Below are 13,438 nucleotides of genomic sequence, written 5' to 3'. Positions count from 1 at the left end.
TCATTGGATTTACTTTTAGATCAATGACATATCTTAAAATTTTGAATTGCATTAATCTCAAAGCAAATATACTATCTTTCAATATAATTCTATTCACATAATTTTTTATCTTAATAATAATAACAATTTAAAGGAAAACATCCTTCTTAAGCTTTTATATATGCTTTGTCTTACAAACCAATTATGAGCTTCACTGACTTGTCAAAGCAAGTTAATTAAATGAATGTACCTAAACTAATTTGGTCAAAGATTAGTCCACCTAACCTTCATTAACTCATTTTATATAATATTTCGAAGACCTCTCTATCACTCTCTGCTTCCACCTTCACACCTCTAATGCAATCATACCAATCATAATCACCTCAGTCTTAATCACTAATTATTAATTATTATAATTAATCAAAGCATAATTACTGAAGTCTTAATTTTGATTAACACGTTTGAGGCGGCTAATCACTGCCTAACTGTGGAAGGGTCGGTGCATGCTTTTACTTGGGTCTCTATGTAGAATTGACTAATTATTATAATTTTAAGCTTCACTTTCATAAATAATTCACACTTGAAAATAAGTGATATCATATCCAATAAAATGTTATATTTTATTCAAATTTTATTTCAGATTGAATGGACTGATGATGAGCCATTTGTCTCTATATATTTTGATAATAGAATAAAAAGATATTGGATAAATTATTTTGCATCATAAATTTTGAGGGTCTGTTTCCGATAGTTTTCTTATTATTTTACTTTCTGGACTGTAAATATAGGTCAGTTTGATTGTTATTTTGTTGCTGCCATTAAAAAATTTTGTGATGAGAAACTGCTTTTTGCTATAAGATTTGATGATGTGTGGTAGTTAAGAAAAAAAAAATGTTCAATTTTTAAAAAATAGAATATATTTATAACATTCACATCAACTTTCAAAAAGGCTATTTTTTGCAACAACTTGACAATAATCTTTACGAAATACTGCAACCATCACAAATAGGCTCTAAGGCTTCGTTAGGGATGACTTTCTTATTGCTTTTGTAAAACAATTTTTAGTGCAAAATTTTCTTGAACTAAAATTTTTTATACTAAAAGCTTCTTTTGAAAGAATTAAGAAAGTTGTCTCAAACGAAACCTAAATCTTGTTCTTTACGCAAATTTTTATAAAATGGCGGTGAGATCTGCAATACTTTATGGCGCAAAATGTTGGCTATTAAAAAGAAGTATAATGTTAACTTAAGTGTTGCTGAGATGAGGATGCTCAGGTGGATGAGTGGATTTACTCTTAGAGACAAAATTCAAAACGAGCATGCCGTGAAAAGGTTGGTAAGCAATTTTTATATATTTCAATAAAAAAATTTTTATGTAACAAATATTTGTGAATATTTTTTAATATTTTTAACTAGTGTTATATATATATATGAGAAAATCATTAGAAGAATGCTTACTGAGTAAATAGAGCAAGAAATAAAATATAATAGAAATATGAAGGGCAGAGGATATAACTAATTATAAATATGAATCTACTATAGGGAGTGAATAAGATTAAGATCTGATTATTATACTTATCTAGTTAATATGATAGTAATTAAAAACCTGATTGATTATTAAGCAACAAATCCCCAATTAATTAAGCTAAATCAGGCATTATCATTATCTTAGTGGAGATTGCACTTAGAAATTCCCTTGTCAAGTCAATATTGATTCATTTATCTTGGCAAACAATTTTAGATTATTAAAGATTATAATAGTTTAAATACTTAATCAAGCTCTTAACAAACTATAATTTAATATATTTATAAAATCTTAATGGATGATAATTATAATTTTGGAGGCCATTCTTATGAATCCTGATAGTTAATAAGGAATTCATGAGAATTAATGCAAGATTTTTGTTTAATAGAAAGAAAGAAAGATCATTTCTAATATTTTTTAATAAAAATTTTTTAGTACTATCTCTATTTTTTTAACTTAAGTAAAATCTAAACATCTACTTTCTTAATCGGGTCATCGGAAGATTGCTATTTTATGTGACCAAATCATCTAAAAAAGACTCTCTAATCTTATTTTTCATTGGAGCTACTCCAACCTTTTCACTAAACCTAATACAAATTATTTTTAATCTCACCTACTTATATTTTAAGTATTTTGTAGCTAATTTCCTTTGAAAAAAACATATTTTTGTGCGTGCAAATGAGGATAAAACACGAGAAATTATTTTGTGCGGAGGCCGGACGCAGCTCTACGTCTGGAGACGAATAAGGTGCAATCATGTCTATGATACTGAGCCGCGCTACCGAGTGGAGCAGTAACGAGTTGCTGCACGTAGCAAATGGGTGACATGACGCATTCTGATAGATCTCCGGACGACGTTTGGTGTCACCATAGAATAATTAATCATAAAACACATGTTCAACTAACACGAATTTTAAAGCATTAGCATAAAAAAAAACATTTTAATAACGTGGTACAATTCTCAATTAGGGAGATGTCTCCCTCACAGAATTGGTCTAGAAAATTGAGCCTAAGCCATGAATATATTTAAGTTTTATTTAGGACAATTTTTTGCTACTTTTAAAATAACTTTTTTTTGCAATTTTTTTTTTAATTGAAAGCCACCTCAAACTAAACCTTAGTCCAATTTTTTGACCATTTGGTTAGGAGCAATGATGAATTACGACATTTGTGGTTGCGAAATCATTATAAAAAAAGACATTACAAGGTAGATTTGTAACCGGCAAAAATAGATCAAGACAAGAAAGCAAGATTGTAATGAGCAATAAAAGAGAAAATATCTGCATGAAAAGTTGAACTTCTCAGCGTTGATAATTGACTCAATGAAGCAATAATAAAATATGATAATAAAATTATTATAATTATAATTAGTTTGGTTTACAAGAAAACTATCACTACAAAAAATTTGATGTTTTTATCGCCATTCATAGTGGTGGTTTGTAACCCGTGCTATTGATTGGTATCGCAGTGATTTTCATCGCTGCCGAAATTATTATAATTTCTTATAGCATTCAATAGCGGCATTTTCAAAACCGCTTCAAAAAATATTTTTAGGCCTTATTTGATTCTGCGGCTCTATTTTATCATTTTTAATGGAGATTTCAAAATGGTAGACGGAGAAAAAATTTTCTTCTCGAATCGGCAGAAATACGGAGGTTCACCGGAAGTTATTTTGAAGAAACGGTGTTACCAAACAGTAAACAATCCTTTTTTTGCAAATTCAAACCGTAAACGGAGAAATTACGGAAAAACAAACGAGGCCTTAAAGTAGTCCTGTGACCATGAAGCAATGTCGGACATGATGATCTTTAGGGAGCAGACGCACTTTAGATGTTTGTCTCAATGCCTAAAAAGAACAGAGTTCAATTTTTCTCCAAAATGCAGTCCCAAATCTTCAACCAATCTAACCTATAGCCACAAACTCAGCATTGAGACAATCCATTGTATTTATTTGATAAATTATTTCATCCATTTTGTAGCTATAAAGTAATTACTATTTATGCTTCTCGTGTGAAAAATTAAATGGTGGAAAAGCATTCAGACAATCTGTGTAATTATTAGATAATATTTTTATCTTGATGATATTCTAATCACATAGCACAGTTATTTTCTAATTGTTTTGTTCATATTTAAGAAATTCTGATTTAAAATAAATTTGCCAAAAAAGTTAAAATATTGTAATTAATTTTTACATTATAATGTGTAAATGGTTATGGTACTTTAAATTTATAGTTATTAGAGATTTGATAAGATATGTTCACTTATATGCTTTTGGGTTGTGTTATTTATCTCTTGTAGGAATCAGTTGTTTGATTTTAACCCTTGCTAAAAGCGCTGTTCAAGCTTTCCCGCAGCAGTATTTACGAAACAGGTGCAAAAGCCTTTCCAGCAAACACAATACAGCGATTTTGCAACGATTTCTAAGTCGTTACAAATAATTTAATAGGTATTTAAACCAGTGTAGAAGTTAAAAAAAATGTTGCGAAAGCGAAAGCTTGATTCATTAGTAGTGATATATTATTTCTTTTAATTTTATATGGAGATCAAATATTAAAATGCTTGATATTTTGAAATTATTATTATATTGAGTATAGACTATAGACTTTCGTAGAATTTATTTTGAAAATTTACAGTGGTTTAAACAATGAGCAAAGTATTTGTAACATATTCTTTACAGTGATAGTAGTTGTTGTTATGTATAGCAACGGTTTTAACCGTTGCAAATATGAACATTTTGCGATGGCTAAAACTACTATAATTTTAGCTTAAATTTGAATGAAAGGCTAAGGCTTCGTTTGTGATGGCTTTCTTCCTGCTTCTTAAAGCGGTTTTTTAGTTAAAAAATAGAAAAAATTTAACTAGAAAAGGCGCTTTAAGAAGAAGTAAGAAAGTTGTCCAAAACGAACCATAAGGCTTCGTTTATGATAGCTTTCTTGCTGTTTCTTAAAACAATTTTCTAGTTCAAAAGTTAAAATTTTTGTACTCGAAATCTGCTTTAAGAAGCAGTGAAAAATTTTCTCGTTCAAAAGTTATATACTACTTTCTTACTATTTAGAAATTATTGTGGAGGAATTTTTTTTACGAACAGAGCCAAAGTAGCGAAGTAAGTTGTTTTCTCCTCAGCAATTTCATAACCAGCTTTATAAAAAGCTATAGTGGTCCCTCAGTGTTTGTTTAAGATAGTTGAAGTGTTTTATAAAATTTGTTGTGGAGTTGGTGCGGGGAAAGCTACTTAGCTTCTCTTGATGTAAAAAAAAACAACTTTCAACTATGAACAATTAAAGGATAATTGACGATAATGGTCAAAGATCGAATGCTAGTCAGACATTGCAGTAGGCTGATGATGGTCGTTCGTTTGGGATTGCTACAACTTTGTTTTTTAAAAAGTTGCAACAATCCTAAATAGATAATCACAGGCTAATGACCTTCTGGCTTCTTCTCAATCTATATATCTTAAATTATGCATATATAGGCTTCGTTTGAGACGGCTTTCTTACTGCTTCTTAAAGTAGCTTTCTAGTTAAAAAATATTAATTTTGTACTAGAAAGCTGCTTTAAGAAGCAGTATGAAAGTTGTCCCAAACAAAGCCATAGTCTACAAAATTGTAGCCTTAAAAGCGCCCGTCAAAACTCATAACTCGTTTGATAATCACTTAAAATTTAACCGATTGAAAATTAAAATGAATATTTTTTAACGAAATAAGTAAATTTGATGTTAAAACCAACTTGATACATATTATAGCATATATTTATGTGTGTGGTGTTATATAAATTTATTTGTTTGTGTGTTTGATAGGAGATTGAAAATCACTGAGAGTCGAACCAATGTGTTACCCAACTTTAATAAAATTAATTTAATCAAATTCTAACTACATCTAAATGTGCTTAAAATTTATTGATTTTGATTTTTTTTTTAAACATTTAGGTCAATTTAGATAATTTCATATACACAACACATACATAAGCTTCGAATCTATGACCTCTTGATCGGTAGTCATAGCTCCCAATCAACATATCAAGATGAGATGTGTTTAGAGTTTTAAACGAGTTGAGTCGAGCTCGAGTCACTCTTGGCTTGAGCTCGAGCTTTATTTTATGAGTTCGAGCCGGCTCATGAGCCGGCTATTTTATTATGAAAGAGATAAAATGATTATGATTTAAGTAAAAAAATTCTTTAAAAAAATATGATCTAAGTAATTATTATAACAAAATGGTCAAAAGAATGAGAAATTTTAAGAATAATAATAAATAATTACTTAATATAAGAAATTGAGATATAATTCTAATTTTTTTTAACAACTTTGTATTTAAAATCTTGATTTCTAATATATTTTAAGGTTATTTTTTATTAATATATTTTAAACGAGCCGGCTCATGAGCTTACTAGTCAAGTCGAGACTAAATAAAACTTGGCTCGTTAGCTCATCGAGCTTAGCTCATGACCCATTCATAGAGCCAAACTCGAGCTAGCTCACAAGTCGACTTGACTCACTTAGACTGCTTCATGTGTTTGATTTTGATCACTTAGAGGCTTTGGCCATGAGAAAAAAAACTTGGTTAGAAAATATTAGAAATGATCTTTCTTTATAAGATTTAAATGAGAATTTGACTTCTAACCAGACATAATGATGAAAAATGATTCATGTAGCTGACCCCACGTAGTGGGATTGTGGGACAAATGCTTGTTGTTGTTGTTGTTGTTGTAGAGGCTTTGGCCATGAAGCGTAATTGTTCGGTATGGCTTTCAAGCATGTACTTAGAGGGGAATGCGGACTGTCGTGTCGATCCCATGCAATGAAAGCGAAGCGTAGCCCATCGTGGTCCATCCAATAGGTGTGAATGAACTCGCACATGACAACCACACAATCGCCACACATGGGATTGTTTCGGATCAGCCCGAATTCGTCCCCCCTGAACCGGTCCATGAACGTGATAAATGAAAGGTGCTAACTTTGAAAAAATAATACAAAATTTGGCACTTAGCAAAAATAAGCCTTAAATTAGGTCCGTTTTGGACCACTATAGTGTTTTATAAAGTTGATTTTAAAGTAGTTTAAAGGTTTGTATGAGAAAACTTTCTCATTATTTTGCTTTTTCAGACGAAAACTAATTTTCGTTTGGCTATTATTTTTTGCCACTTTTTACTACTTTTAGAAATTTTGTTGGTGAAAAGTTGTTTTTTACAACCATAGTATCTAAGTTACTTACTCCACAACAACTTAACAACCAAGTTTACAAACATTTTAGCCCACACAAACAGAACCTAATTTAACTATTATGTTGTCAGAAACAACTTTTCATTACATAATTTTTTAAAACGGTTAGTGAGAAGGTCGCAAAAAAAAATGTGGTCAAATGAAATTATGATTACTATCTGAAAAGCAAAACAACAAGAAAACAATCTCAAATAGTCTTTTAATCTAAGGCCTAATTTCTTCGTTTTTTTAAGCTTAATTGTGATTTGAAATAGCATGGATTTGGTGAGTGATTTTGGTATATTTTTTGCCTATTTTATAACAAAAATGATGAATCCATGATTGTTTTTTTTTATAGCTTTGTGTTGACTATGTTTGGTTTAGTTTGTATGACATCAAGATAAAAATAAGGAGGCTGTGGTATAGACTTTATGTGGGTTGATTTAGTTCTTTTAAGCTTATGTATTGTGATTTATGATTGTTGATAGTTTGTAGGCTATTTTTAAGTATATTGACAACATAAATTGATAAGGATGATCCACCTTTTTAGGGTTTTAGGAGATATGACTATGGACATAGAGAGAGAGAGAGAGAGAGAGAGAGAGAGAGAGAGAGAGAGAGAGAGAGAGAGAGACTTGAAGACTATGGAATATTGAAATTTAAGTTAAATGTGGAATAATTAATGTACAATTATGAGAAAGTAATGGAGGAAAGAAAACAAGTACATGGTTAGACTCTAATTAGCTTATGCATTTGAATAATTGGTTGTTTGATTTTGAATTTTGTATCAAAATTATTTAATTAAGCATATTTATAATTCAGAATAGTATTTATGATCTTTAAAATAAAGTTATACTTCATTGATTTATGAGATCAACGAGCCTATTTTTTATGATTCTAAGAGATCGATTTTGAGTTTATTTGAAATGGTTGTAGCTTTTTGAAAAGATGGTTGTAAAGTTATTGTGCGGAAAATAGCTTTTTTAAAAGCTGTTTTAGAATGCAACTTCTTAGCATAAAATTTTTAAGAGCAACTCTATAATATGAATATTTGTAATTTTTTTTATAAAATAAATTGGAGTGTAGAAATATATATCGAGCTGTACACAACCTAATCAAAATGTCCAACTTTAAAAATTTGTTTTTCAAGCTAAAAAAAAAAAACAGTGGCTTGTAATACCTAGGAGGACAAATAGCCTAATAGCTTATTCAATAATTATTATTTTCCCATATGATGGAAATAGTCCACTTGAAGAATCACTGGGGTCAATCTGATAAGTCGTACTCATCTACTTATGACCAATTTATAGGCGATAGTCGTCTTCTTCTGACGACTTCGTTTATAGACCTTACGAATACCTCTTGATCTGAAACTTAACCGAACCGATCTGACTTGAACCTGATATTCTAAATATTTGCTTGCACAATATAACATTGATTCACTATTTCATCTTACATTATATTTTTATATGTAATCTTAACATAAAAATATCTTAAAACTTGCTAATTATTAACTAACCAGTCAACTATCAAATTCATATAAGGAGGAAACTTATAAGCAAGAACAAATGATTTAGAAAATATTGTCAAAATCATTGAATAATATATCTTCTCCTAAGAAGCAATAACTATGAGCACATAATCACGAGTTTGTCAATAATAGCCAATATGATACAAAGATATTTAATGTCGACTTTACTCAATTATAACAATCTTTTTCAATATTCATTTATTATGGTGAGCTTATTAGCATATATAACTGCCTTATGTATTTACCTTTATGTTATTACATTGCTGCCACCTGTTTGGCTATATATTACTCTCTACTGTACCCTGTTATGATATCTAAAATATTTAATAAAATTTTAAATATTTAAAATAATTTATAATATTTAAAAAATCCGTCAAGGCTCACGAGCTAGCTCAAACTTGTTTATAGTGGGAAGAGCTCGAGTTCGAGGTTGTGCTCGAGCTTGATATTGGACACTCGAACTCAACTCGAACGCCCTTTGACTCAAGGTGGACTGGACTCTTTTGCACCCCTAGTTTAGACTCTCTCTCTCTCTAAATTTTTATTCGCAACATTATTTCCTTTTTTAACCTTCATGGTCACATGATACTTGCAAGATATGCTTCTTGTTTCTAACTATATTATCTTCTTTTATTTATGTCTAAAGATGTTCTTCTCTCTCTAAACTATAATCTTAAGGGCGGCTATACAACTCTTGTGAAAAAAAAAATGTTTGTTTTTAAATTTTTTTTTGAAAGCAATAGAAAAGCAATAAAAAAATATACATTATGATTCTAATTTGAAAAAGTAAAGTATAAAAACAATTATTTTAATTATTAAAAAAATACTTAATTAAACTCAATTCAATTAAAATTATTTTGAAGTAGCATAATTTAATAAAAAAATAATTGTTTTAATTTCTCCAAGCTAATATCATGCTTCATAATTAAGATTTTTAAATAAATATCAAATAAAAGCAATTTAGAAGGAAGTTGAAGAACCATATACTGATATTCACTTGAAATTAATCAAAATTAAAAAATAAAATAAAATATAAGAAGAAATGGATAGACAAACAGAATATCATTCAAGATAGATATAGTAAAGTCTTGCGAAATGTCAAATATGCCCCTCTACTTCATCTCCACCACACCAGCCACGGGATTCTCATCATCTTCCATCGCACCACATCGCTATCTACATAACCGTTACACTTCCCCTTTCAAAAACGGCGCACCGCAAACCCGACCCCACTTTCGTACCCCAAAATAGAGAATCCACGCCCCAAAACGCCACGTCATGCAATTTTTACAAGTACCGAACATAGAAACGGAGTCAAACTTCACGTGGGTCAACGAACATCGAACTCCCCGGCGGCGACCTGGACCAATCGCCGACGGCGCCGTCACTGTAATCTTCCGCCAAACGCTTAATACACCACAAGTCTTCAGCGCACGATAGCCTCTTCCAGTGCGGGATTCCATCGATTAAGGGCTCGCAAGCGGCGACCTCCGTCGCCACCACGCTGCAGCCGCCGGCGCGCGCCATGTTATGAGCGTGAAGACAAAGGGCACGCAACAGCTCCTTCGCGGTCGGACCCTCCCCACCGAGACCGTACAGGAAGTACCCTCCGAAAGGACGAAAAAGATTCGGAAAAGATGGGATTTTTAACCACGGAAGAGCGCGGTCAACCGCGCGAGAAGTCCACGCTAGGCCGCGAAGGAGAAGAGAAGCGCCTCGAATTTCGAGGCGGAAGAGTGATTTGCTGTCCCATACGCTGAGCACGGCCCAGGATGTCGGCGGGTCGGCGAGGAAGCTTTCGATGCCGGAGAAAGCGGCGCCGGAAGGGAGAGCTAGGAAGGTGCCGAGGGAGAGTGGGTTGTGGAGAATGGCGTCAATGTCTCGGGGGAAGAATTCGATTGTGGAGAAGCGGCGGCGGTAGAGGGATTCGGCGTCTGAGGGGGAAAGGCGGACGAGCGTAACGGTGCGGGGGAGTGGAAGGCGGTGGCCGGCGAAGACGGGGTGGACGAGGATGCTCGGGGTTCTGAACTTGGAGTAGTGGAGGCGATCGGTGAATAAGCGCAGGGAGGCCTTGTTATCGTTGTCGGTTGCCATGTAGGAGTACTCGGCTCCTTTGGAGACGAACCATTCTTCCATGCGTTGGACGAGCTTCAGACCAATCCCGAGTCGTCTGAAGCAAAAAGATGTCAGCATTTTATTATTCGACGGAAAAGCCAAAGACATTTGTGAGAGCGGAGAGTTAATGAGGGCGCGCGTACCGGTGAGATGGGGAGACGCGAAGTCCGAGGATATAGGCGGCTTTAGTATAGATAGGAACGGCCCCTCCGCCGCCGCGGCGGGGGCCTTTATCTCCGCAGGTGACGGATTTAACGCAGCCTCTGATTAAGCCGACAATTTCTCTTTCCGGCGATGTTGTCTCCGCAACCTGAAATGCAAAGGAAGGTTTTTTCGTATTGAGAAAAACAAGAGAGTGAAAGACACGAAGCAGAAATTAATTATTCATGATTCCTTTTATACGAATTATGGATAAAGATTTCCTTTCGGATTTCAGTGAAATTTGAAGATTAATTATTGATCTTCATTCTAACAATGCAAACATCCTGCCGTCTATTCTCTCATCACAATCAATCAAATCAGATAAGCAAAAATTCATTAGTACCCTTCCGATTGTCAATTCATCTTTAATACTAAAAGTTCAAATTTTTAAAGGAAAGTAGGAAGACAGGACTGGATTGAATGCACACCAGCATGAGGAACGCAGGAAAATGGCGAACACGGCAGACTGGATCGCCGAGAAGGTCAGTGAAGAGGGAGACGGCGCCACTGGGACCCACCTCGCATATCCGGTCGACCAGCTCGGCCCCTTCCCTATCTTTCTCCTCCTCGTATTCTCTCACCACTATCACCATTTTCTCCTGCTCTGTTCCTCCCATGGCCTCTGCTTATTCCTCTCTGTGAAATACGAGAAGAATGAAGGAGAAGCGAATAAAGAGGAGAAAAACGATTGCAGAGCCCTTTTCTTTTATAGTAAAGCCCAAAGTTGAGACCTTTCACGCGTCAAAATAGCTGAAACGCGTGAAAGCTTCATCCCAACTGATCAACTCCCCTGTTTTCCTCTTCCTCCCGTTCTTCTGTTTGTTTTCCCTTGTTTTTTTGGGTAAATCCTTCAGTTCGATCTTATCGCCGAGGAAGAAAGAGATGCAATGAACTGGTTGTATTTATATCCGCCTCATTGCGCGGTTGGTTATCCAGAATCCTTCTCCCTCTATAAATAGCGTAGTGGGGTGGCATGGGAGGAGAGAGAGAGAGAGTGGCGGCGGTTTGCGGCTGCGCAGTCTGATCAGCCACCGTCTTTCGAGAATAGACGGTTCAGATGAAGGAAAGATACTGAAAGCCTGCAAACACCCTACTCTAAGCCGATATATTCTTTTATATGCTTAGTAAATAATGATTATATTTATAGTATTAAAATGTAAGGGAATTTATTACTCGACGGCTGGCAAAAGCCCGTGCTTGCATCAACTTCTCCGCTCCCCCACCCTTTAAAAAAAAAAAGATAAATTATTATGTGTATTCATAAATCAATCAGTATGATTCACGACATGACTCATCTGGTTGGTCTTCGGACTGCGTTCGGCGTCTGCGTAAAGAGAGAAATTATTCTGTGTGAACACCGAATAGTTTGGAGATCAATTAGAGCGCGCTATGTAACCTGGTATATAATAGTACTGAGCCCCGGTACCGAATAAAAAAGGTATCATGACGTATTCTGATTGGCCTGGTCTCCGAATGTTGTCCGAAGTCCCAAGAGAATATTTTTTTCCAAAAGAAGTCATTTTTATATGAACAAGTTGTAAAATTTTCTGGTAATTTCATGCTTCATCCAGAAGTTACTGATAACTTGATTTTTCATTGAGAAATTGGCAGATTTTGCTTTAGTGAAACATGGAGCTTATATGGTTACTTTAACTATTTAGATCTTTCACAGTAAGATTAGGATTCGATTGATCATACAAGTCTTTGAAAAACTTTCTTGATTGTCATAAACTTCAGGTAATATTTAAATTGAAAATTTTAAAAAATAAAATTAAGAAACTAAATGTCTAATAATGATGAATTATAGGCATTAAAAAGTGATCTAATTTGATTCTAAATGAGCCCGACTCAACTACTTGAAGTGTATTTAAAAACTTAAGAACATTAATTGGAGGATAAAATGAACTTCAAATATCTCATATTAAGATACTTAAGGCGCTTAAATATGAATATAACAATGTATAAATTGTACTATTTTATCAATTTTTTTATTCTTTAAGATGGTGCCCAGACCTGCAATGCTTAATGGCTCAAAATGTTGCAAAGATGAGTATGCTCAAGTGGATGTGTGGTTTAACTCTTAGAGATAGAATTTGAAATGAGTATATATGTAAACAGGTCAAAATGGCTCCAGCGGCCATTTTGATCATGTTAGAAGAGTAGATATATTTGATCTGATCTATGTTAAGAAAGATAGAGGTTGACCTAAAAAGACTTGTTTATGAACTATTAGAAATGGTTGTTTATATTAGACTAAAATGAAAAAAAATGACTCTTAATAGGACGTATTTAATGAAAAAAAAAAAAGATTCATATATTCAACCCCTTGTTATTATAGCAATTAAAAAAACTTTAAATATGACCCCATTTTCTATATGAGTAGAGTGGTTTGGAGTTGAGAGATTTGAAAAATCTTATTGCAATACACAACAATCAACATCAGATCATCATATTCCGACTATTACCATTGAATCAATACTGACATTAGACCACCATTAGTTGACTACTAACAAATATTTCTATATATTGAATTTTTATGACTAATCATAGACACCAACTTTACATTAAGTATTTAAATCTCATTATTTCTCAATTAAAAAAAAAATAAATTTGAATCATTTGGCTCTAATTTATATTATTCTCTAGAAAGAGCTTAAATTATAAACAATTTTGTACATATACTGAACCTGGACACATCAAAGCGAACTCACAAGAGAAGATCTGATTGAAGAATAGTCGCATGCGGGATTGATTGCAGGCAGTAAAGGGCAATGGCGGCTGTTACTGCGTTGTCCTGCACTGAATACACTCAATCATCCACGTCTGCGACGAATACACGTGTATCCATCATCATCGTTCATCACTTTCTTATTTATTGCACCCAATCCCCCCC

General features: G+C 33.5%; 1 protein-coding gene across 1 annotated transcript; it reads right to left on the bottom strand.

Moving 5' to 3' along the window:
* Positions 1–9,286: 9,286 nt before the first annotated feature.
* On the bottom strand, positions 9,287–11,409 carry LOC110103521 (probable N-acetyltransferase HLS1). The gene is made up of 3 exons (XM_020832269.2): positions 10,974–11,409; positions 10,488–10,654; positions 9,287–10,399 (listed from the first exon to the last, which is right to left on the bottom strand). Exons 1-3 carry the CDS (start codon positions 11,160–11,162, stop codon positions 9,544–9,546), a joined length of 1,212 nt encoding a protein of 403 aa, XP_020687928.1. The 5' UTR covers positions 11,163–11,409; the 3' UTR covers positions 9,287–9,543.
* Between the last annotated feature and the right edge of the window lie 2,029 nt (positions 11,410–13,438).

This window comes from Dendrobium catenatum, unplaced genomic scaffold (genome assembly GCF_001605985.2).
Source record: "Dendrobium catenatum unplaced genomic scaffold, ASM160598v2 original_scaffold_254917, whole genome shotgun sequence".
NCBI classification, from domain to species: Eukaryota; Viridiplantae; Streptophyta; class Magnoliopsida; order Asparagales; family Orchidaceae; genus Dendrobium; species Dendrobium catenatum.
Note: the sequence above shows the minus strand (reverse complement) of the source record. Positions and strands in the feature narration are given on the sequence as shown.

What these genes read in the sequence shown, in the direction of transcription:
- LOC110103521 (XM_020832269.2), bottom strand. Translation starts at nt 11,162, where the DNA reads ATGGGAGGAACAGAGCAGGAGAAAATGGTGATAGTGGTGAGAGAATAC. An exon ending in TTCCTGCGTTCCTCATGCTG is followed by an intron (nt 10,655 to 10,973) that starts GTGTGCATTCAA and finishes TTTGCATTTCAG; the next exon opens with GTTGCGGAGACAACATCGCC. An exon ending in CGCGTCTCCCCATCTCACCG is followed by an intron (nt 10,400 to 10,487) that starts GTACGCGCGCCC and finishes TTTTTGCTTCAG; the next exon opens with ACGACTCGGGATTGGTCTGA.